This window comes from Colossoma macropomum, unplaced genomic scaffold (genome assembly GCF_904425465.1).
Source record: "Colossoma macropomum unplaced genomic scaffold, Colossoma_macropomum, whole genome shotgun sequence".
Taxonomy (NCBI): domain Eukaryota; kingdom Metazoa; phylum Chordata; class Actinopteri; order Characiformes; family Serrasalmidae; genus Colossoma; species Colossoma macropomum.
The window spans coordinates 25,624,364-25,649,449 of NW_023494786.1; the positions used below are offsets into that span (position 1 = coordinate 25,624,364).

General features: G+C 38.6%; 2 protein-coding genes across 8 annotated transcripts in view; both read left to right on the forward strand.

Moving 5' to 3' along the window:
• The window catches only part of stard13b (StAR-related lipid transfer (START) domain containing 13b), a 154,184-nt gene extending 135,730 nt beyond the window's left edge, over positions 1–18,454 (forward strand). For 6 of the 7 annotated variants that reach the window (XM_036564889.1, XM_036564879.1, XM_036564905.1 and 3 more), the window contains 12 exons: positions 1,869–1,950; positions 6,104–6,167; positions 7,122–8,542; positions 10,151–10,321; positions 10,535–10,694; positions 10,894–11,092; positions 12,668–12,881; positions 13,125–13,239; positions 14,822–15,061; positions 15,508–15,725; positions 16,641–16,814; positions 17,588–18,454. In XM_036564889.1, the coding sequence (XP_036420782.1) occupies positions 1,869–1,950; positions 6,104–6,167; positions 7,122–8,542; positions 10,151–10,321; positions 10,535–10,694; positions 10,894–11,092; positions 12,668–12,881; positions 13,125–13,239; positions 14,822–15,061; positions 15,508–15,725; positions 16,641–16,814; positions 17,588–17,705 (3,176 nt within the window). In that variant the 3' untranslated portion in view covers positions 17,706–18,454. Of the gene's footprint in view, positions 1–1,868; positions 1,951–6,103; positions 6,168–7,121; positions 8,543–10,150; positions 10,322–10,534; positions 10,695–10,893; positions 11,093–12,667; positions 12,882–13,124; positions 13,240–14,821; positions 15,062–15,507; positions 15,805–15,838; positions 16,074–16,640; positions 16,815–17,587 lie in introns of those variants that run through there. The other variant, XR_005006982.1, reaches the window with a different exon arrangement.
• A 2,274-nt stretch (positions 18,455–20,728) lies between these two features.
• Positions 20,729–25,086, forward strand: part of LOC118826373 (neurobeachin-like) — a 228,458-nt gene continuing 224,100 nt past the window's right edge. The window contains exon 1 of the mRNA XM_036597338.1: positions 20,729–20,980. Coding sequence (XP_036453231.1) covers positions 20,729–20,980 — 252 coding nt within the window. The remainder of the gene's footprint in view (positions 20,981–25,086) is intronic.

Genomic DNA, 25,086 nt, shown 5'->3' on the forward strand with positions numbered 1-25,086 from the left:
TTGACTCGAATCTTCGTGTCACATGAAGTGCTTCTTCTATTAATTAACAAAAATTTTCTTCATTCTTGAAGACTTCGGATGAAAAGGAAAGATTTACCAGTTTTTTTTAGAATTTCATAATTCTGCAAGTCACAGACCACCCTTCATTTATTTCATTTCAGTCAAAACAGTCATTATGTACAAGACCTTCATTTTTCAGGAGATACTAAGATACTAAGATTAGATATAAGAAAACTCATCTGAATAAGGAAGATGAAATTTCCAATTTCCAATTTTCCAGTTTCCAAAACTGGAGCTCAAAAAATTGATTGAAGGATACAGAGAAAATAGGGCTACTAACAACTGTACAAGACCTGGTAGACCACTAAAACCATCCCCGTCAGATAAACAGCACTTAAAGCTTTCATCTTTGAGAGTGAAAATCAAGCTCTACTGTGTGTTCTCAGAACAATGGACTGACCACCCCAGAGTCCAGACCTCAACATAAATGCAAGTGTTGGGGATTACTTGGTTTATGAGAAGCAGAAAATACAACCAACTTCTAAGACTGAACTTTGGAGGTGTGGAAAGATATCTGTCTATCTTCTTTGCTGCAAGCAAATCAAAAAAATATCTCTGGATTCATGATTTCTTTGAAAGTCTCCTGAAAATAATGGAAGCTGTAAAAAAGGCAAAGTGTGGACATGCTAAATATTAAAAAAGAAACAAATTTATATTTAATTGTTTAGGCTTCTGTGTAATTTCCTGTTAAATATATATTTTTGGCTGTTTTCCTGATGCTGGAAAATGAATAAATTGAACTTAATGGCAATTTTGACTGGAAATTATGTAACAAACACATAAAGAACAGCTTTTTATTTCCTGCATTAGGTGACGCCACAATCTCATGGACCTGGTCCATGCATCAAATCCAAGAATCCATGGCTGTATAGCTACTACTGAATGACTTGTAATATTTACCAAATTCCAGCAGTGTCAGATGTTTGTAGATGCTAGCATGAGTGTATAGGATGCACATATGCTGCATGCTTGTGTATATGCACTATAGGTTTATCCATATATTGTTCAGCTCTGTTTTACCACAAGAAAAGTACTTAAAATTTACTTTAGTTGAATGTTGTTAAAAAAGTGATGACTAATAAGCCACTAATAACCTACAAAACTAGGTTTTCTTAAGCACTTATATGTTTTTTTTTTTGAAAAACATTTTCTGATGCCATGTTGAATAAATTTGATGGGCGCACACTTACACACATACTATGATTCATAACAGTTCGTCCAAACTCTACTCACTGCAGGCAAATTATGTGTCTATATATTTCAGCTAAGCTGAAGGCTCTTCACAGCATGTCTGTTCATCAGCACTGTTTTGGAATTTCCATTGGTTCCCAAGTAGAACACAGTAAGCCTGGCTGAATCTGTGGTTTCGCTTAAATGTGAAACGCAGCACCATTCCTTTGAGAGAAAAAGAAAACTTAATTGCACCAATGGAATGTTAGCTTTAGTAGGGTCTGGATCTGGTCATGCCGTTACATAAGCTAGGCGCCATACCCCGAGCAACACGTAATGCCTGCGCAAGTCCAAGTCCAAGCTCAGTTTTTGGGGGGCAAACCTCGTCTTTTTTATTAGCATCAGCGAAGGTCCAAAACAAGTTGCTGCTTTCCCAGTCTTGGCTATTACTTTGGAAAGAATGTGCTGTTAGGGGTTTTTGCAAAGCACAGTGCCTCTGTTTTCAATATGCACACGCAAAAACGTTGTGCTATTAGGAAACAAGCATGGCACACTTCATTAATGAAATGGAAAACAATGTTCTAGTGTTTGGTGAGAGGCAGCCTAGAGCTTGGATTGATGTTTGCCTTTCTTTGTAGATTCACAGTTTCCAATAGACATCTCTCCTGTGAAGAAAGATCATGACTTCTTGGATAAGGACCTTGTTGAGCCTCTATGCCGGTAAGAAACGACCCTTTGTGTGTTCACTGCAGGGGGAGAAGCAGCTCTTGAAGTAATTCTCCAGTGTTTTTCAAATGACTCTTTATCTGACACATCTGTAGCATATAATCAGTTACCATGCACAATAATTTCCCTGTACTCACTCATTACCCATTGCCTCAAAACATGTTTATCTGGGATGTCTCAGAACATTTGAGTATTTGAAGAGTTATTGATGTGTAAAAGATTTGATTGTAAATTTTTGACATGAAATTTAGCTTCTCTTTATCGTTTTATGTTCTCATATTGAAGAACCATTAGAATTCTGAACCCTCTGCTCTACCAGGGGGCAGTGTAGTACCTGCTTATGTTTTGATCTGAGTTTCTCATCTTTTTAGTCCAAAGAAGGAAGCATAGAAATACTACTGCAGCCGGCTAAACACTACCGCATGCCAAAGAAGCTCAGATCATTTTACACTCTAATGGAATAGAACTTTCAGCATCGTTTTGTGAATGCATTGCTTGGTATCAGCTGATTGAAACTTATTGTTTTCCAGCTAAAAGTTCAGAGGTGAAGTGCAGTGTGACTAGGCTAGTAATGTTGGCACTGGTGAATATAGATGATAAGCATTTGTCTGTTGATGTTACACTTTTGATTGACACCTTTCTCAGGGTAAATTTCTATAGGTTTGTGGTCTGGGTCTCGGTTTGATTTGTTATAGAGTGCTGAGTGGCATCACTGTCTCTTGTGGTGTCCACCCAACGTGTCCATTGTGCGGTAGCCTGTAGCCTCAACAGTCCCTTTTTGTATGGGAAGGGGTATTATTTGATTTTTTTTTATTATTAATTCCTTACAAATTTGAATATCAAGTTTGACCACAATGCTCATCCATAACATTTACAACAACAAACAATGAGAAAGTGCTTCAGCACCTGCTCATTGACTTCTACTCTAAGTGTGATTTGTTCTTATGTGTCAAAATTAAATATACTACAAATGCGGCAGATAGATGAAAAATAAAGTATTTTTTGTGTTCAACACTAAATGTACAAGTTTTAGCCTCTAGTAAAATATTACAGTATATAAATCACACAAAGTATAAACACACAACCCAGTTTTGCTCTATAATGTGTCTCCTGATTCTCTTCTGACGATGTGCAACTTTTAAACATTTCACACTACTGAAAAGGCCTGAAAACACAAGTTAAAGATGAATAGGTATCATTTTTCATTTGCGTGTGTGTGGATAAAGTAGCCCTCATCCCTAAAGCAATTAGAACAGATCTGTTCCCAGACTAACAGTAAAGATCATCCCCACTGGCAAGAAATAATGCATTGCGTTTCAGTTAAAGTGAAGTCCATCTATCAGACACTATGATCAGACTAAATAAATAATTTTATCAAATTAGCTGGTGTAGCTAAAACATTCTCATTTTGCATCACTTTTGGCTGTTATTGCTTCCCTGTCAGTTAATTTCCTTTAGTGATAATCAGTATATTTAATACATTATCAGTAAATGAGTGTATTATTTAAAAGCAAAGACTTTCTTAGTGGGATCCTACATTTTTTCCCTCTTTGGTCCGTTTTCTTCTCCACTTTTGTGGTTCCTTTCTTACAAAAAGTACAAGAGGTCATAAGTGACTGTAATATGTTTTAGCTTTGCTTCTCCTGCATCATTCAGAGGTCGAACATGTATCTTTAAACTGAGATGAAAGAAACCCTGTGGCAATTCTAGTCGTCATGGAAACTGCCCTGGTAGGAAAGCACGGGGCAGGAGAGGGAGGCGGACCTTTACACAACTCAATCTGCTCTGACTCTAAACAACCCTTAAGCAACTCATCGAAATTCCAAACCAGCTCACTCTTGTAAAGAAACAATGGCAGTGCCTCCCACCTCTCCCCTTCATTCACCCTGACTTTTCACTCCTCTCTCAAGCCTCAGGGTACCAACAGTCCAGCTAACAGCAGCGACTTAGTCTGTCCGTTTTGCTGTGTAGAATACTGAACATCTCATCAATGCTGTGAATCTGTGTTAAGGTATTAGAATCTAGGCCAATAGTTTGATCTTTGGCCCAATAGTGCCTTCTATTTACATCACTCTGGAGCCCGTGCATGATGCCTGACTAAAATTTCGATTCTGAGTCTGCTACATTTCCTTCAGTATTCATTGTGTAGCAAATCTTGGCACTGATGTTGAGTCGTGAGTACCAGTTAAGCCCACTGCTGTGCGCTTTGTTTAAAGACTCCCTAAGAACACCATTCACAACATCTTTAACAGCAAATCAGCAAATACAGCAGATCTACTGCCCTTGAAAAGTTTGTACTTAGCTTTGCTGATTGTCAGCTTACAATAACTTGTAACATGTTAATAACATGTCAAATAGGACGCTGTTGAGATCATTAGCCATTTTTCCCTGTCTAATTTAGTCCCAGCCAATTCCCACCCACTAGCCAATAAGCTGGAAGGGTGAAACCTAGCACGTTTTCTCCAAGTCACGTGAAGCATTACTGTATCTTTTCAAATTCATGCAAATGTAATATCATTGAACTGCTCAACACTCTTGGAGGAGAACACTAATTGCTGTTACATCAACTAACAGATGCCCATGTTGGCTAACAACACGCTGAGTGATGGGGGAGAAGGAAGACCATCCCAGCCATGGATGGCTCACAATCTGCTGATATTAGGGCCAACTCTATCCAAGTTAGGCTCTATTTCCAAAGAACTTAAGATTGCCCTAAATGTTTGATGGGCAGTGTAGTTGTAAAAATGTAGTACAACCCAATAACAAGGACAATACAGGAGACAGTCTGAGGTTTATGGCCTTAATGTAGGCTTTAGAGAATGTTACATAACCGTTCTGTTTTCATTAATGAGGTATACTGCCTTTATGTTAAGTCCTAAAAAATTTACAGCTGCGGTCTCTGTGCATTAGCACGTCTCTGCTACATTGCATCTTGGTGACATGTTGGTAATTCATCCTCTCTATTCGTGCGGCCCACTGTCAAAAGCCCTCTGAACAATATAATGGGTCATAAAAAACCATGGTTATCATGCCACGAATACTGCCTCCCTCGGTTTCCTCGCACAAGCTGTTAGCGTGGAATGTGGCATCATCATTTCCATCTTCGCTGCCCTCTTTTTACTGTTTTCAGTGGCTTTTAATAAACGTCTAAAGAAGTTTTCCCAGAAAGCCTCCAGAATAAGAAAGCAGGCTCCCAAGTCTTTCCTTTTTATTGTTTAGAAGAAATATTATTGAGTGCCATTGTAAGACTGTAATTGAAACCAGCGCTTAATTGTCTCGGTGAACCAACAAAGCATGTCCAGGGAGAGCTCTGAGTCAGGGCATTTTGCAAAGAGTCTAAAATGTAGACCTGCTTAACTTTTATCCTAGCACTTCTTTTTTTTTTTTTAAATGTCTGTGTTCATGCTGTTAGATAAATCTGACCTACCATGAGAGATTGAAAAATAATAGTTTTAAAGATAACAAAGCTTACAGGCTAGTTCAGTAAAGTAATTTACACCAGCAGGCATGTATAACAGAAAGGTTTGCTATGTGAAGCCTAGTTTAAACTTTGCTACTTGAATGTTACAGGCGTTCTAAGGCGTTTTATTGCTCTGGCTTGTGAACAGTTTTGTCATTTTTTGAGGGTTTGAAACATAAATTACACCACATCTCAGTGATTTCTGAACATGTTCTGCTGCTGAAGTCTTCATTTATGTTGACTTGATCAACTGGCCTTCCACAGGGTCATCTAGCAAACTTCAGATAAGCTAGTACAATAATGAAAGGCCTTTTAAGATGGCATTTTGGACTGCACCAAAGGGGAAATGGCAAGGCCAAAAGAACAAGAAAACAGAGGGTGCTACAACTCACAAAGCTCTACCACTTAGTGGAAGTGAGAGAGCACAGAGCGTGGGCCATTTCCATGCCTAATTGGGTTTACTTTAGCCAGAGCCACAGCTAGGAGAGAAGGTTTTTGAATCTGATTAAGTGAGAAGCAACTTTCCCAGTTTTAGTGTGTCAGTATGAATAGAAGAAATAAGACAGGTTGAGGGAATACTTACTACTATGGATTCCCCACTACTACTTTACATTCAGTGACCTAGATGACTGAAAACCTTCATAGACATATGGGAAAATATGTAATGTGTCTTTTTTTCTTATCCAGGCGGCTAAACACGTTGAACAAGTGTGCTTCTATGAAACTGGACGTGAATCTTCCAAAAAAGAAAGTAAGTGTAATATTCTTTTGTCAAACTACGTGACCCTCATATCAGTAAACAGTTTGTTCCCATTGTATGATGCCATTGTTGCACTTTGGGATTTAAATTACCTGGTTATCATTCAAGTGAAGGGGCTATTTTTGCCCTTTTTGAGAACCGCATTCCATTCCAGTTCCACATGCCCTTTTCATCCCCCCAGTCTATTCTGATATTTGAGAATTCCCTGTTGCATAGTGTGACTTGATCAAGCTTTTGCTCCATCAAAACACCTTTGAGCAAAGTGAACTGCCCTCTCAATGACAGGGATTTGTTTGTACATTGTTAACCTCTGCTCTCAATGGAGCTAAATACACTGAGTAGAAACTGATATTCCATGTTACATCACACCACTTATATCATCAGTGTCTTCCTGTGAACTTTAGGAAAGAAATAATAGAGAAAATAATAAAGAAAGACAGCACTTTTCATTTCAGACTTTCTTATGACAGCTTTTTGTGGGTCAATGTGAGGTCTAAAATCTAAAAGTGATTTGTTTTCCCTTTGTTATAAAATGTATAATAATAACGTGCCCTAGAAAAAATATTTTATGTAAGAGAGAAAATATTTCTCAATGTACAGTACTGTGAAAAAGTCAGAGACCATCTTTCCAGTCAAATAGCCACTATAAATACTTATTCATTTTTGATTTTTAATAGATATTTCTTACATTTTTAGGAAGATATTTCTAAATTATTAAAATATGTAGAAATATGGGATTTCTTATAACCATGCAAAACCTGGTGGACCACCAAAGCTGTCACTATTTTGGCTGAAAATTGAAGAAATGAAGTGTGGCCTCTGAATTTTGCACAGTGCTGTAAAATTCAAATTCAAAATAAAAGTACCCAGAAAACAGGCTCATACACATTTATTTGTTCCTTTTTTCCAACTCTATTGACAACAAATTTTCTTCTTACTCTGCAGAGTGAGGACTCAGATGAGGACGACCTGTTTGCTATTAGCGACAAATGGACCTTTGAGTGGAGTAGCCGGCGTTGGTCCAGACTCCAGGATATCAATTGTCTCCTGGAGGGGGTTGAGCACGAGGAGCGGCCAGGGGATTGTGCCCTACGGACAACGCCTAGCAGTGAGAGCGTCCTGACCGACCTTAGTGAGCCTGAAGTTTCCTCTTTGCACAGTGAAAGCAGCGGTGGAGGGGTGCGAGGTCACAGCGCTGAGGATTCAGACGGCTCGCACCACACCCGCTCGGACTCGGCTGCAACCATGCCCGACCGGACCTCACTGGGCGTGGCCCACCATGCCCGATCACATCTTGGTGGTAGTGGTTCTCACCACACATGCTCAGACCCAGCAACCATGCACGAGAACACCTCACTGTTGGTTGCCAACTTGTCTGCGGACCTTCCTTGCTACGGCTCGCTTCCCATCAAGCACGGTAAGCGTGGCCGGGCACGAGCTAAGGACTTCCTGCAGCGAATGGAAGCACTGCGGTCACGTGGAACATTGAGTGGAGGCCGCAGGACATTAGTAATTGGTACGCCTGTTCTCCAGCATGAACCTGAAACAGTGAAGGCTCTCCGCTGCGTGGAAATCAATGTCAATGGTGATGGAGGGCTGCCTGAACCACCCTCCAGTGCTGGCCTACAGTCCAGCAGCGAGGGCAGCAGCAGTCAATCCAGCACACCCAGCCTGAAGGACCGCAAGGCCATCCGTAACGACCACAAGCGCAGTGGCATGTACCTGGAGGACCTGGATGTGTTCTCCAGTGTGGTTCAGGGCAAAAGGGTGGCTGAGCAGAACCGTCGTAACGAGCTTCGCTCCTATGAAGACCTAGTAGTCCATATTCCCAAAGACCACAAGCCTGGGACGTTTCCTAAAGCACTTTCCATTGAAAGTCTCTCGCCCACAGCAGCACCTATCAGCAGGCTTCCAGAGGTCCAACGTCAACCCAGCATAAAAGAGCCACGACCTATCACCCAGTGCTGCTCGCGGGGCAGCCGGATCAGCATCTATGACAATGTGCCTGGCTCTCACCTCTACGCTAGCACGGGAGATCTAATCGACCTGGAGAAGGAGGATCTATTTCCGCACTTGGACGATATACTGCAGCACGTGAATGGACTGCAGCAGATTGTGGATCATTGGTCCAAAAATGTTCTGCCCACAGGAGAGAGTGCGGAGAAGGGCCAGAAGGTGGAGGTGGATGGAAACAACCAGTCGTCCAGTCACATCACGCTGGATTTAGAGGGTCACTCCATGCTGGAGGGGCAGGCCACCCCCAGCGACGGGGACAGGGACGCCATCTCGCTGAATGAAACTGAATCTACCGGCATGAGAGAGAGGAGAGACTCCGGGGTTGGCGCTTCACTCACCAGACCAAACCGGTATGATTTACAGCTTTATATCCACATGACATCTTTCCTTTTCTTCTTTTCTTTTTTGAGTTTTTCAACCCCTGGGTTGCTAACAACTTTCAACCTCACCTCCCACCATATTCACTGATTTCAGATATGTAACAAACTTAATATCAAAACATAATGAAATACATTTTATTTTATTATTTTCTTATTGTCAGTAAAACATTTTGACAGCTTTCCACTTGTGGCTGTTTTGAGATCAATTTGTGTTCATATACAGTACTGTGCAAAAGTCAGAGACCATGATTTTGTTTATTTAACTTTTGATATATTTAAATTAACAGACAAATCTAAAAACATTAAGTGTAGTATGTACCTTACTGCCACATTTACTCTTCCACCCTTCCAAACAAAACCAATGAGTTACAGCTGTGTCCTCCTAACAAAAGCTGTTCCCACATGAGTCACTGACTAAATATTCCTCCTCAAACACACACTAACATTTACACAAACAACTACCCAAACTCACCTTAGCTGTCTCCACATTTCTTTCTAATGTGCATTTAAAATGCCTAAAAGAGATATTTCTGAGATTAGATCCGCTTGCATGAGGAAGGGGAAAACAATAATTAAAAGATTCAGAGAAAATGGGACCCCTAACAACCCTGTAAGACCTGGTAGACCCTCAAAACGGTGCCCCCATCAGATAAACAGTACTTACAGCTTTCATCTCTGAGAGATCAAGCTCCCCTCTTGTTTCAAATGTTCAAAAAAGTCAACCAACTTCTAAGACTGAACTTTGGAGGTGTGGAAAAATGTCCCTGCAGATTTCATTAAAAAACTGAAAGCAAGTCTCACAAAAACAATGGAAGCTGTAATTAAATATAAATTAAATTATATTTAGTTGCAGAGGCTTCAGTGTAATTTTCTGTTAAATATATTTTCGGCTGTTTTCTTTACACATAAAAATGAATGGACTTTATTTATTCTGCATTTTGGCTGAAAATTAGATTAACGAAAGGGTGGTCTCTGACATTTAAGGGGTAATTTCACACTTTTCTGATCATTTTCTTCAAGTATATTTGAACATAAAAGGGATTTTGGTATGTTGGTCATTCAGAGAAATACCTTAAAATAACTTCTGTAAAGAAAACTAAGTGTGTAATTGCATTGATTTCTATGGTTTTATGGTCTTACTGTGAACTCTTACCTCTTTCCCATTATAGACCATGCTTTCCTACCTCAGTGCTCACTTAAAATCCCTTTGTAGTTGGACTTTGTACTTACAGTATTTGCCTTCGAGCAAACCTTTGCACTACACCTCACTTGCATCACTTTATTACACTGCACACTTTAGGCTCTTGCCTTCATGTTTTATCCATTATAGTAAAGGCTCTTGTGTATTTATGGATCAGACAGTGTTTTTGGTATTTCATTATTCAACACTGAATTATCAGGTTTGGACCAGGTTTGTTATACCTGGTCAGTATTTATCACCAACACACCTTAAATATGGAACTAATATTTCATTTAACCACACATCAGAAATTGCAATAGATACAACACTTTAAGCTGTATTTCAGACTTGTTTTGTCTTTATGAGTTAAATAAAGTGGAGTTGTGTTCTGTTTGTAGTTTGCGATGGCCCAGTTTCCAGATATCCAACCGCCTCAGCCATTCAGTGGCCTCCCTCCAGATCACTAACCAGTCCGCAGGTCAGCTCAGCCTGCTGCAGAAGTTCTCCTTGCTGCGACTGACGGCCATCATGGAGAAATACTCAATGTCCAACAAGCATGGCTGGACCTGGTGAGGCACACCTTCTTGAGATTTACGGATTTGTCATGTTTGATAGCTTTTTGTGCATTTTACATGGTTCTCCTATCCCTGGTAGGGACAGCATTTGTTATATGCCAGTGTTCTTTTTTAAGGTGGTTTTAAAGTCAGTTTTTGAGACATTATTATTATAAGCATTGACATGTAGAAATATATCAAATCTTTTCAATATTTTTTGTGTATCAGGTCAGTTCCAAAGTTCATGAAGCGGATGAAGGTGCCTGACTATAAGGATAAGAACGTGTTTGGTGTTCCTCTGATCGTGCATGTGCAGCGCTTCGGCCAGCCCCTACCTCTAGGCCTCCAGCAGGCTCTCCGCTACCTCAGGAGTCAGTGTCTCGACCAGGTTGGTCAAACCTACAATCATTAAACCATTCTGGTAGTTTAAACACTTCATATCTTCGTTGACAGACATATATTGAAAGATACTCTCTTACTTCAACGGCCCACTTAAAAATGAAATTCAGAGTTCTCACTAAATGCCTGAGTCATTCTGTTTATTCTGTTTTATTCTGATTTAAACCGGTCCTTGTTCTGATCTCCAGGTGGGCCTCTTCCGCAAGTCAGGGGTGAAGTCTCGCATCCAGGCACTCAGACAGATGAACGAGAGCTCTCCCGAGGATGTGAACTATGAGGATCAGTCTGCTTATGATGTGGCTGACATGGTCAAACAGTTCTTCAGAGACCTACCTGAGCCTCTCCTCACCAGCAAACTGGGAGAAACCTTCCTCCATATTTACCAATGTAAGGAAGCACACACATTGACAGTCATTCAAAACAGACACACAGCGTTCTTCACGTAGAACAGCACTGACAAGAATCTAAATTTTAAAGGGGCACTCTCTGGACAGACGAGAAATGTGTCTTGAATGTTGGAGGAATTTTAAAGCTTCTGAATATTTTCTTAGCAGTAACGTTAGCTTTATTTTCTTCTTTTCTGCTTTCACTCACTATTACAAATTACATATTTCAAACACACAAAATGCAGTGCAAGTGTGTGCCTGTAGCCCTGCACCACAGCACTTTTCAGAAGTTCCTCCCACCTTCAAGATATGTCATCAGAAGGAGGTCATAATGGCTCTAAAACTCTCTCACAGGATGTTTTTACACAGAGTGGTTATGAATATGCTGCCTGATGTCAGAGGCATTGTTTTCTGATAGGTCCACAGTAAAGTTTTGGCCTGAAACATATTTCTTTAATATATAATTATGATGGAGAGGTATATGCAGGTTGTTCTGAGGAAAAAACTGTAAAAAGTGTCTTTCTTCAGATTTACCACTATTTTACTGTCGTCAGCATTACACATAAAACCTCAGAAGAGACATGTAGGTTAACTGAAGGTCTTGGATATTAAAGAAATGACTATATTATAAATTGGCACTGTAACCCCTGGTTCCTATCACCACCACTATAAACAAATCAAAAAGTGGGTAAGCTTCTCTACAATTAACCATTTCACTTCAAACAATTCTAAATTATTTTTGTTTACATCTCAAACATTACATTATACATTCAGCTCAGTGTTGTAGATATAGCCTAATTAATTATAAAAATTAGTTATGAAACTCTTTATGTATATTATAGAACAATCTTTAGATAAGTGAAAAATGCAATGTCAAAATATAACAAACATATTTAATTTTATTATAATTTTGTTATTATCAGGAAAAAGGTTTGTAAGTTGTACACTATCGTTGCGGTTTAAGATCAATTCAAAAGTTCCACTACAATTTTGTTGAGCGTACATGTATAAAATGACTCTATTACAACACTTTACAACTGGTATTTAGCTGTTAAACTAACTTGAGCAACTAAATATTAGTTTCAACTACTTTGTAGGCAGCTATAAATAAAAAAAGTAAGAAATGTTAGATGTGTCCAGATGGATGAACAGATGATTCAGTAATCACTGATAATGATGATAATGACTGAACTGTAAGACGTTGAGAATGAAGATATAATAAATGTAACATCAAGACACTTAAAAAGTGAAAAATAAGACACTTAAAAAGTGAAAAATATATCTCAAGCAAATAAATTTCTGTGAATAGATAATTACAATATATAGTTTAGTAACTTCTTGATGATCCCAAAAACCTAAAAACATTGAATAAAACACCTTAAAACTGCTTGGTTTATAGTATTGCAGTCTACATTGTTTAAGATATTATTAAATAAAACAGCAATTATTATGAAGAGTGATTCCAAACATTTGAAAACTAGTGTATATATACTGTATGTACCAGTGGTTGCTGAGAAGCCCATACATTTAAGGGTTAATCATTGTTTAATGATTGTCCACTGTGCTCTATCCGCAGATGTTCCTAAGGACCAGCGCCTGCAGGCGGTTCAGGCAGCCATCATGCTGATGTCAGATGAGAACAGGGAAGTGCTGCAGACTTTGCTCTGCTTCCTCAGTGATGTCACGTCCTCCGTGCAGGAGAACCAGATGACGCCAATGAATATCGCTGTGTGTCTGGCTCCCTCACTGTTTCACCTCAACATCCTCAAGAAGGACAACCTCTCTCCCAGGTGAGCACTAACGCGGTCTCTTACGGTCAATGATGCGTAAGCTTTTCTTTCATATAAGCGTTCCAGTTCCAGTGCTATTCAGCAGAGATGCCACACTGGCTTTCTTTAGGATCTAAAGTTGTGAATGAATGCATTTAATAAGCAAAGGAGGGGAAAAAAAACTCCACAAAGCTGTATTACTATGTGATGAGTGATGGGTTAGATGATTAAAAGATTGTGTGGCCTGCTCCTGGTCTTCTACAGAGCCATGCAGAAGAAATATGCCACTGGGCGGCCAGACCAAAAGGACCTGAATGAAAACCTGGCTGCCACTCAGGGCCTGGCACACATGATCACAGAGTGTAACCGGCTGTTCGAGGTGAGTCTGGGGGAATTCTCTTTCTCTGTCTCTCTCTCTCTTTAGTAGGGCTGTTCAATTCAAGAAATTTTGAGTCGAGTCTGATTCCGATTCCCAGTGATGGGAATTGAAGGACGCGATTCCAAGAGTCGATTCCGTGTTGTCAAGATATGTCATCAGAAGGAGGTCTTAATGGCTCTAAAACCATTAATCTATACTAGCAAGGAAATGTGGAGAGTTAAATCTAGCTAAATGAGGTGGCTAAGTTTGTGTCTGATTCTCCTCTATCAGCTGTTCAGGTTGGTAGATGTTTTGGCTCTGGCAGTGTTGTTTGACTCTAAATTCCTGAATGCCTGGAATTGAGGAATCGATTCTTTTTTGGTGTCAATTATCGGCTCTACTCTTTGCACTGGAGCTACGAGGCTAATGTTGCTAATGAGTTACAGAAGCAAAGACGGAGCTTTCCTTTTTTCTATTTGGGTACAAGTTTACAGAAGTTGGACAAAGACTACTGCCTCAAAATAAGTAAAATTCTAAGTGTAAGCACAGTGATTTTCATTGATATTCAATTAAAATTGTTGCTACCAGTGTAAAAACTTGCTAGCACGGTAAGCGCCTAGTTTAGCTGACAGTGTTTTTGAGTTAGATTACCGTGCTGCCCTCACTCTCCTGAGAGTTATATTAAAAGCCACTTCTATTAAAATTCATAAGTAATTTCTGTTTTGGTCACTAATATTTGGTCACTATCTAAGCACAAACCACCAACTATCTAAAACTGTCTACAGTTATTTCTACCTAGCTGTAGGTAGGTAGGCTGTTTTCATGAAATCGCTGGCGAGCAAGTAGAATCAGAATCGGAAACATAATCACTTAATTTTGCCAAATAAATATGTTACATATGTTATATATATCGAATATTACACATACAAAGAATCTGTCTTGGTGGTGCACACATGTATGATATGTAATATGCTACACAGACCATATAAGCACACAGACTATTGACAAACATTCAACTAAGGGACAAATAAAATAAGAACAGAATAAATAGATTAGAGAATTTGAAAGAATAAGGAAGAGCCAACGTGAGAGAAGCTTAAAGAGATGTGTGAATATCTGTACATATGTAGATGGAAATTGTTCATAAGATTTTTAAACATAAAGGTATATATTACTATGGTATATTGGCTTATCTGTGTAGTTGTTCGTAGGTGTGCGGTACCCACAACACCAACTGTAGAATGGATGTCACTAATTAGTGACAAATTAGTGTGCAAACTGCATGATATACTGTTACCTATAAAATGGACACATGTACAGAGAATTCAGATTGATAGTTGATACTGTTTTTAGAAATGCACTGTATTATGTCCAATTTTTTTTGCACAATTTTAGTGAATGCCAGTGATTATAAGCTTCCAGTACTTGGCTACATTAACTTTGTAGCTCCAGCATGAAACTATATAAGCAAACATCATACACCTAACATGTCTTGGCTGGCTGACTACATGTGGGGAAAGGAGATAATTGTGTACATCTGCTGAACTGTCCCTTAACTATATTCTTTCTGACAATTTATATATAATCTTTGTATCTTTCTCAGATCCCCCATGAAATGGTGACCCAGTCAAGGAACTCGTATGTTGAGGCTGAGCTGCAGGCCCCAACGCTGGAAGAGCTGTGTAAGCAGCAGCACCAGCAGCAGGAGGAAGAGGAGGAGGAAGTCTCATGGCCTGCACACTTAGAGACCCGACTGCAAAGCCTGTTCAAAGAGGCGAGGGACAAAGCCAAGGGCTGGGTGTCCTGCCAGAGTGCTGACAACACCGAGCTCTCATACAAGAAGGTAAGGATGGAGGCTCAGGCATCTTTAGCACTGTGTTAGCTAGAGCCCTCCACACTGGAGTGGTGAGAGATAAGATGGTTGTAACAGGCAGATTTTATCTGATCAGAATAATTAGCTACAGAGACCTCCAGAACAACTGATAAACAAAAAACACAATGAAAACACTTAAAAAACATCTTTGTTGTTTAGCAGCTTAATCTTACACTGAAAATGTGATGGAAATCTGACCCTTAATTAAAAAAATATATATTCAAAGGAAAAAACTATAAAATTCAGTCTGGAAGTGAAGCAAATAAACCTAAAAGACACATTTGGAAAAGCACCATACTGGAGGAATATCCACTTTTTACAACTGAAATAATGAATAACAGATAAGTTAAAAATACACATTAAAACTGTTACTTAGTGTTGCAGAAAGCTTATATGTGCAATCTAATATCCTGCAGGTGGGGGATGGGAACCCACTGCGGCGCTGGCGGGTTTCCGTGGAGGTAGAGGCTCCTCCTTCAGTGGTGCTGAACCGTGTGCTGCGAGAGCGCCACCTGTGGGACGTGGACCTGCTGCAGTGGAAAATGTGTGAAGCTCTGGATAAGCAGACTGAGATCTTCCAGTATGTTCTGAACCGCATGCCCCCGCACCCCAGCAGAGACTTCGTAGTGCTCAGGTCAGTGGGCTTTTGCACTCGCTAATGCTTATCTTTTCTTCAAAACAAGTGAACTGCCTCTTAAAACAACAGTTTGAAAATATATATATATATATATATATATATATATATATATATATATATATATTAACACAACTCACAGCTCAAGCGTGTGATGATCAGGCATGCATTTTGCTTGATGCCAGTTGATGGGGGGGTCATTACTGTGTTCCCAGGGCCCTTTATGTGCTCAGTGAAATTTATAAAAAAAACTGCCCCATGTTTTCCAATTTTAAAAAATCATTTGCATTAGAAACTTTGCTTAGCTGGCTAGCCGAGGCTAGCCTAGCCAAGATCAAATGCATCCCTGTTAACCCCTTAAATGGCCAGGGCCCAAAGTTTTATTTTCACACTTCTATACCCTAAGAATAGCTCAGCCAGTTTGCAATACAGTCTCTTAGTTCTGTTCAATAAGCCTTAGTATGTATTAAGCCTGGGATTTCATAGGGTATTAAAAAATCTGTTCCTTGTTGTCTCTTGTGTGACCTGTTAGACTCCTGCACCCTAGTGAGGACCCTTTCATAGTTCTCCTTAATGTATCATATTGAGGTTTGATGTTTAATGTAAAAAGATATAAGAATGTGTAACCCTAGTAATATAGGACCCTGGAAACATAGGATATTTGGAAAATAGGACCCTGGATCATATATGCCTGAGATCATAGGACTCTGAGAACATAGGACCTTGATATCATAATGACTCTTAGAACACAGAACCTTGGGGTCGTAGGACCCTGGCACCATAGGGACCTTGGAACATCCCCTCCAATTCAGAACTAAAGAAGCAAACTTCATACACTTCATTCATTTCCCGAACCGTTACTATAAAAAATCTGCAGGACGACTGTTTGTTCATGAGCGCTCTTTTTGTTTTCAGGTCATGGAGGACGGATTTACCTCGGGGCGCATGCTCTCTCGTGTCCGTCTCCATAGAGCATGACTGTCCGCTCTTAGGTGGGGTCAGGGGGATTGTGCTGGAGTCTAACTACCTGCTGGAGCCCTGCGGCTCAGGAAAGTCACGACTTACACACATCTGCAGAGTGGACCTCAAGTGAGTATACAAACACGCATGCTCAGTATTCCTCACTTCTGCCCAAATCAAATTCATTGCTCATTAATATTACTTAATATTACTTAATTAATTAATATTAATTACTGTGACATACTTACATGCTCTTCATAAGCTTTATTGAACGGCTCATTTAGAGCAGCATCAAACAAGAAAAGGCCTTTTAAACCTAAACTTTTCAGCTGAACCCCTCCAACTTCATCCCTGAACCTTCTCCTTAACCTGTAGCAGGTTAAAGGAGAATTCTAGTAACTCACCATTTCTGTGTAATTCAATCACTAAGATGTAAACAAAGTCATACAGAGTGGTTTGATGTGAAATGGTTCATTGTCAAGAAACTTACTGACTCAGCAAGGACAAGATAGGAACCAATGCTAATATAGAAAATTTTATTGATTATCTAAAATGACCAGTGAACCTACATGTATCTTCTTATATGCACTGATAGTGGTAAATTCAAAATCTTTTCTTTGGGGATTATTTTGCTTTACTACACCCAGCATGTTTCTCTGGATGTATTTTTTTGAAAGTATTTTTTAGGGCAAACTTGTCTGAAAACTATTGGAAATGATGTATACATATTATACATATTTAAATGGGAGTACTCCTGAATGGATGACCCTTTATTCACACAGTTACTTATTAGTTTCATGGGTACTAAGTACTGTAGTAGTTACTGAATAATAAGTCATAAGATTAAAAACAAAATAATAAAGCAGCTTAAACAAATTCTCACCTTTCCTTTCAACGTACAGAGGGAGAACTCCAGAGTGGTACAACAAGGCGTTCGGCCACCTTTGTGCCGCAGAAGCCGCCCGTATCCGCAACTCCTTTCAGCCGATCCATGCCGAGGGCCCAGAGACCAAAATCTGAGCCCTGCCGTCCCCTACGGGACCCTCTGGACACCCTCCACCAATACTGTGACTCTTCAGATGATGTCGGGAAGAACTCTAAGGGGATAATCTGCAACCTGCCAATGTATCTTTGTGTTGTTGTTGTTGTTCATTTGTAAAGTTATATTATTGTAATTATCATTATTTGTATAATAATTAATTATATTTGTACCTATTTGCCGAGCACATAATCTTATACAATGTATACAACATCTAAGCTCTTAAATGCTTCTGGGAAGCATGTACGTTATTAGATTCAAAGATAAAGCTATATTTGAGGGTACATGCTGCACGACCACATATGTGTGCGCTTGTATTGCGTGTGTGCTTGTGTGTGAGTATGTATGTGTGTCTCTGTACACGACCATATGTGTGCATACAGACAAGTGAACCTGTATAGAGTGTGCATTACCGAAAGGCTCATGTAGTACAAGCATTTTGCCTTCGTATTGATATCTCTTTTGCACTGGTATCAGTTTGATTTATATGGTACAAAATGTTACTCAGATGTAAGCTGGTTTTACTTTGCCTTCTCTGTGTTGATCAGTCAGTGTTTGTCCAAGAATGGATGTAATATTATTTTATTTTAATGTTAATGTTGTAAGGATGAAAAAATGACTTGGGTTTGATTTTCTCAGACCTGCTCTTGTAGTACTGGATTACATAGAGGACAGGAGTCAGAGACGATGTCTTTTTTAATAAACTATATATAAATTAATTATTACTAATCCGAAGTGTCTGTTGTTGTGTTCATTGGCCTGCAGGTTTGTATCCTGTATTTCTTCTCTTTCATCATTTTCCCTCTCCTCTGCTTTCTTCTCGAGGTGCAATGGATCTGCTGGAGGCAAATGCTTTATAAATAGGACACTATTCCTGTAGAGAACGCAGGGAGGCTCAGAAATCACACAATGCTGTACTGCAGTAGGCCCAGTTCATATTTATAATGTGAAGCACTGAGTCACAAGAGCGGTGATGACACCAGTAAGACCGGGAATCCAGTTAGGCCTTCGCCTAAGATACTGTAAGATACAATACCGGTCATTAAAACACATTAACATTGCAGCACAAGAACATCAGCAGGAATCAGAATAAAGCACAGTTGGGGAGAGTGAATGAGTTTCACTTTGCATATCATACCTACACTGACTAATGACATGCTTCATGATGGATTTTGCCTTTAGCTGTTATGCTGCTCGAGAGACTGAGAGATTAGGAGACTTCACATGTCCACTAGATGGCAGCATAAGGCAGTTTTATATGGCAAACTAATTCAGTACTTTGCAATATGAGATACTGTGCAATGAAAAAAATATATTGTCGCTGTTGGGACAAGATTTTGTAAGTCCATTTCTGTCTTTTTTTTTATTTAATGACTTTAATTCCATTAATTGACCGATAGAAATGCTCCAAAATTATTTGGAATATTTTATTCATTGACTCCCATTAAAATAGTTTTCCTTCTCCTGGAAAGTTACTATTTTGGAAATACAAGGTTTTGTTTTTACAGTGATGATATGCAAATACCAGAAGTTAATCAATATGTCAAGTTTTCCTTGATTAGTTATCTGTCTGACCACTTTTCAGATATGAGGCATTCTGGATGTTAATTTTATTATATGTTATACACTTTGTGAGTCATTATGGAATCATCTACAACTCTGTTCATTGTTCTGGATACATCTAACATTTTGTCATTTTTTACAGCTTCTACAAATTAGCTGAAACCTATGCACTTGTACAGTTTTAGAATCATAATAAAATTATTTTATTTATGTTCTTGCAACGAATAAAAACAGTGCTCACAAAATTTTGAATTTAGCATGAAAAATGCTGTTCCACATTTTAATGTCACTACCAAAACATAGAGAGTCATTCAAACCCAGCCCTGTTAAGGAGTTTTCCATGTCATTTGAGAATATGTGCATTTTGCACAGTACTGTGGATATGGACAGTATATTGTAAATATAATTCCATAAGACTGGAATATGTATATATGAACATTCTCAGAAGCTGGAGAGCAAATCAGCATGAAGACTAACAATTCATAACAATAGTAAAACACACAGTAAAACTGGGAATGTAGCCCTCCAAAAACAAACTCTTCCCTGAGTTCCCTGAATATACTTCCCTGAAATAGCATTGCAAAATTAACCACTCACAAGATATCAAACCCCTGGAGAGTGACAGACAGTCAGAGAGAGGTGCCAATGTTAGCGATAAAGTTAAATTTGTGTCCTTCACTGCTTACATGCCCTTACATTTAAGGGAATTTCACTGCAGAGCAGATTACTTAGACTCATTAACTCTCCTGTAAGCTACAGTGTCATAGGTTAGTACAATGTCCATTTACACATTCCGTTATCATTTTAGCACTTTAGTTACAAAATATCTGTGCATTACTCAGGAATATAAACAACACATTATGGTTCAAATGAAAAAACCAACACAATTAGAAGCTATAGATGAAAAATAGATTCAAATGGGTGGATGGTGTGGGTGGGCAATGCTTCAAGAGATCAAAAAGAAATTAGATTAGATTCTATAAACCTAGTCCATTAAAAGCTTTAAATGTCATAAGCAAGACTTTGTAGTCAATAATGAACTCAGCAGTGGTAAGACCACTGATAAACAGCATATTTAAAGGGCTTCTATTATGGAAAACTGATTTTTTCACACTTTATTTTTGAAATAAAAGAGTTTGACACAATATATTGTTAAAGTTTCAAAATGTACAGTTCCCTTCCCATTAAATGGAAACTAAGCTGTAAAATGCCCGTTTTGAATTCATTGTTTTTTGTTTTTGTGGTGTCGACACGTTTACATACATCTGCCTATTCAGTTTACAGCAGTTTAGCCCCTCCCACTCACACTGAAGTTATAAGGAGTGTTTCAGCCAAGACTGCTTTTTGAATAAGGCATAATATAGAGCAGCAAATCAGAATGCAGCTCATTTGCATATATCAGTATTAAAGGCAGTATTAAAAACTAGTTTTTTTGTAAGAAATGAAGATGGAAAAAGGTGATATACAATCCAACACATCACCGCCATCCAGCTCCCAAACCTCCTGGATCTGTACACCAGCCACTGTCCTGGAAGACCAGGAGGGTTCTAAAGGACTCCACCTGCCCAAATCTCTGTCTGTTCTCACTGTTCCCGAGCAGGAGGAGGTACAGAAGCATAAAGTCCAGAACCAGCTGGTTCCGAGACAGTTTCTTCCCCCGGGCCATCAGGCTGCTGAACAGCCAGTAGTGCTGGTGTGTCGGTCTATAAGCCTGTCACTGCACCTCTGAGTCATCATCATGATCTCCATGGACAATCTACACCTCATCCACACCTCAAATAGACTCACTCTGATCTTACTGCACCTTCAATCCAGCAGATCTATACTTACACATATAGATTGACATCTTCTATCCATATCTTGCATAATCTGGAAGATTTCTATATCAGTATTCTATCCCCTGTGTACCTGCATCTCATTTATTATCTACCTCAGACTCACTGCACATACGGAAATGTGTACAACTCTACATATCATAGTTTTATTTCATAACTTATTACTGTACAACTGTACGTTGGAAATAGTGCAATACTAATGTATATTGTGTATATCTTTTTTTCTGATATATATATATATATATATATATATATATATAAGAAAAAATGTTCTTTTCTTTTCATCACACTTGTATTTTATTTCACAATCAGTCTTCAGTGTGGTATGTGTAATTATGTAACTACAGTCTTATGCAAAAGTTTAAACACCCCTAGTGAAATGACATTTTATTGATTTTATAAGTGAAAATAAGGAGCACATCCTCTACAGAGAACACACTCAAATATGGCATTTCCCTGCAAATTTTAGTGAACAATTTGTGTTGATCTGCTGAGTTTACAATATTGTAAAAAAATGAAAAAACATAAAATCCAAAATGTGACAATTTGAGGCCAATTTTATGTTTCATTTTTCCAATATGTTAAATTCAGCAAATAAACAGTAATTTTGTATTAAAAGTGTGTTGCATATAGAGGATGTTCACTAATTTACACGTAGACATCAACAAAAACATTAACAAAACCAGAGGCGGCAAAACTTTTGCATATGACTGCATGTAACTGTGTATATCCAGTTAATACAGCCATGCATTCTGATCCTGGCGGCTGTTTGAAGCTATTTTGATGATGATTATGTAGAGTTCATGTACTGTATGTGCTGAGCTGACTCCTATGACGCACTGTACTGTGTTCCCATCTTTATTATCTGCTATGACATTTAATCTACTGCCCACCATTCCATTACATGCTAATAATGCCACTTGACTCGATCAAATCTGTCTGCAGTGGCTTCACCTGGTAGGCCTGTTGGATTTTAATGAAGTCATAAACGCTGCTTCAGCAGGCCGCCAGTGTGGAATATTTAAAGCCTGATTCAGTCTGACATGTCCCTATGCTCGCACACACGTCAGCCATGCTAGTCTGAACACCTTCAACCACATCTTTCGTGCGAACAGCTGATTTGCAGAGGTAGGAAAAAGAGCCTAAAACCATCCATAAGTAAAAGTGTCATTTCTTCAAAGAAAAAATCTTGGTTCCCTATAGAACCGCAGTGAATCTTGTGCCTCTCAGCACAGGAAGTGAGGTTTGTTAGGTGCTATTCTTTTATTACTGGGATAATTTTAGTGCTGAATGAAATCCTGAAGCTTGAAAGGTGTGAGCAACAGCAACAGCTGTCAGAATAGAATAAAACAAAACACCAACGAAGGAATTAGGAACTAAACATGACATGAAACTAAAGAGAAAAGTGAATTCATTTCCTCATTTTAAAAGATTCAAAAAGCACAAATTGTCTAAATTGGATCTATAAGTACAGTATATGTCCAACAGGATCCAGACGATCCTTCTAATTTGCGAATTCAGCTACTTTAGAGCCACATCCACAGGTTGTTTTTTTCAATATTTCACTATAATTCAATCACTGAGATGTAAACAGTCATTCAGAGTGGTTTGATGTGAAATAGTTCACTGTAGAGAAACTTACTACTGATTTACTGATACTACTGATTTGTTTACAGTGGTGCTGATAGAAATCAGAAGTTGTGATGTCTACAACACAAATATAGCCATTTTATTTACTATATAAAATGACTGGTGAACCCACACATGTCTTCTGAGTTTGTATTGTAATAAAGCTGACAATGTAGTTTAGATGATAAAGTGGGGTTAAATCTGGGTGAATAAGTTTTTTTGGAGATTATTTTGCCATGATTGCTGTGCCAAAATGCATTTTAGGCCAGAATCTTTATAATATATCACATTATATTTCATGTAATACCCTTTTTGTGGGCTAACTTTTAGAGGCATTAAACATTTTGGACATCTGTTTCTTATCACCACCACTATGAACAGCTCGAAACATTTTGGGCCATTTCTTTTGGCCCATTCATCACAAAATGTACACCCAATGTAAAGGCCAACAGGCATTTTCAAATTATGTCAAAAACTGAAAAACAACAAAAATGGAGATATGAGGTTTTGTTTCGACAGCAGTGATAACCTTCATAGAAAATTGAATGAGGCTCTGGAGCAGCTTCACATGAGGTCACCATGAGGGATGCAAAACTCCCAGCAGCACTGGGCTGTGGAGCAGTGGAGCTGTGTTCTTTGGAGTGATGTAGATCCATCCAGTTCCACTTTTGGGATGAGTTGCAATGGACGTTGTGATCCAGAACTGATCATTCAACATTAGTACCTGACCTCACCAATGCTCTTAAGGCTAAATGCAATCTAACCCTCACAGCAATGTTCCAACATCTAGTGTAAAGCCTTCCCAAAAGAGTAGAGGCTGTTACTGCAGCAAAGAACAAGCTCCCTGTCAACACGCTTGATTTCAGAAGAAACTCTGGATGAGCTGATGTTTGCAACCTTTTGACCATTCAGAGTAGATGCAGTGGAGTAAATGCAACTAGCCATCAGTCACCTCTGGGTGATCACTAACTAAACTCGTATTATATATAAGTTCATAGTCTACTATAATATATATGTTGATATATGCGCAGACTTCCACACTTCCAGTACAAAAGCTGTTACAAATATAATCTTTATTTTTATCACACTCACAAAACAAAGGGGAATTCCATCTATTTTTCAATTTATCTGCATATTTACACTGTTAAGATGTAAAGTCATTCTGACTGATTTGATGCTAAATCCTCCATTCTAGAGAAACTAGAGTCTGAAACATTCACAGTGGCGGTGATAGGAACCAGACGTCTGAGGTGCCTAATGCCTTTCAAAACTTCCTCACACAAAGTTATTACACTGAATGGTTGTTTTACAATAGTGTTTGAGATCAAGTTTGGGCCTACAAATTATTTTTTGAATCCATTCATGGTGGAGGAGTACAAACAGGGTGCTGACAGGTAAAATAATCCCCCAAAACTTTTTTTTTCTTCAGATTTATCACCAGTTTACCTTTATTATCATTACATATAAAAACTTGCAGGACATTGCAGATCAATGTTAGGGAAGTCTGGGGAGGCCATGAGCTGTTGCTATAATTTTCAGAATTTTATATTGAGATTATGACTTAATGTTCTTGTGATCAAGATATAGCTGTTATCTTGAGACCACAAGATAATTAAGTAGCGATCTCAAGATAACAACTTTGTTATTTTGAGATCACAAGAAAATTAAGTCATGATCTCAGGATAGCAAATTAAGACAACAACTGTTATTTTGATACCACAAGATAAATAAATCGTGATCTCAGGATAACAACTTACCTTGAGATCTCAAGATAACAACTTTGTTGTTTTGAGATCATAAGATAATTAAGTCGTGATCTCAGGATAACAACTTAATTTTGAGATCACAAAATAAGTCATGATTTTAAGGTAACAACTTTGGTATCTTGAGATCACAAGATAATTAAGTCCAGAAAATTGTAAGTACCTCATGGCCTCTCTGGACTTCACTGCACAATGCAGTACCCAAACAAAAATGTATTATTATAACTATTATTATTATTATTATTATTATTTACTGTTGTCCACATTGCATGTAAAAACTCATGTGTAGGTTCACTTTGAATAATGAATAAAGTAGTTAAACTTGCATTGTAGATATACAACCCCTGGTTCCTATCAGCACCACTGCAAAGAAATCAGAGTGTGTAAGTTTCTCTACAATGAACCATTTCACATTAAACCACTCTGACTGACTTACAGCAAGATCATTTAGAACAAAAGGTAAAGAAAAAAGGTGGAATCCCCTTTAAACTCTCTCTCTCTCCCTCTCGCTCTCTCTCTCTGTAAGAGTGCACATGTCTAATCCAGCAGGCTGCTCCAGCACACACAGAGGG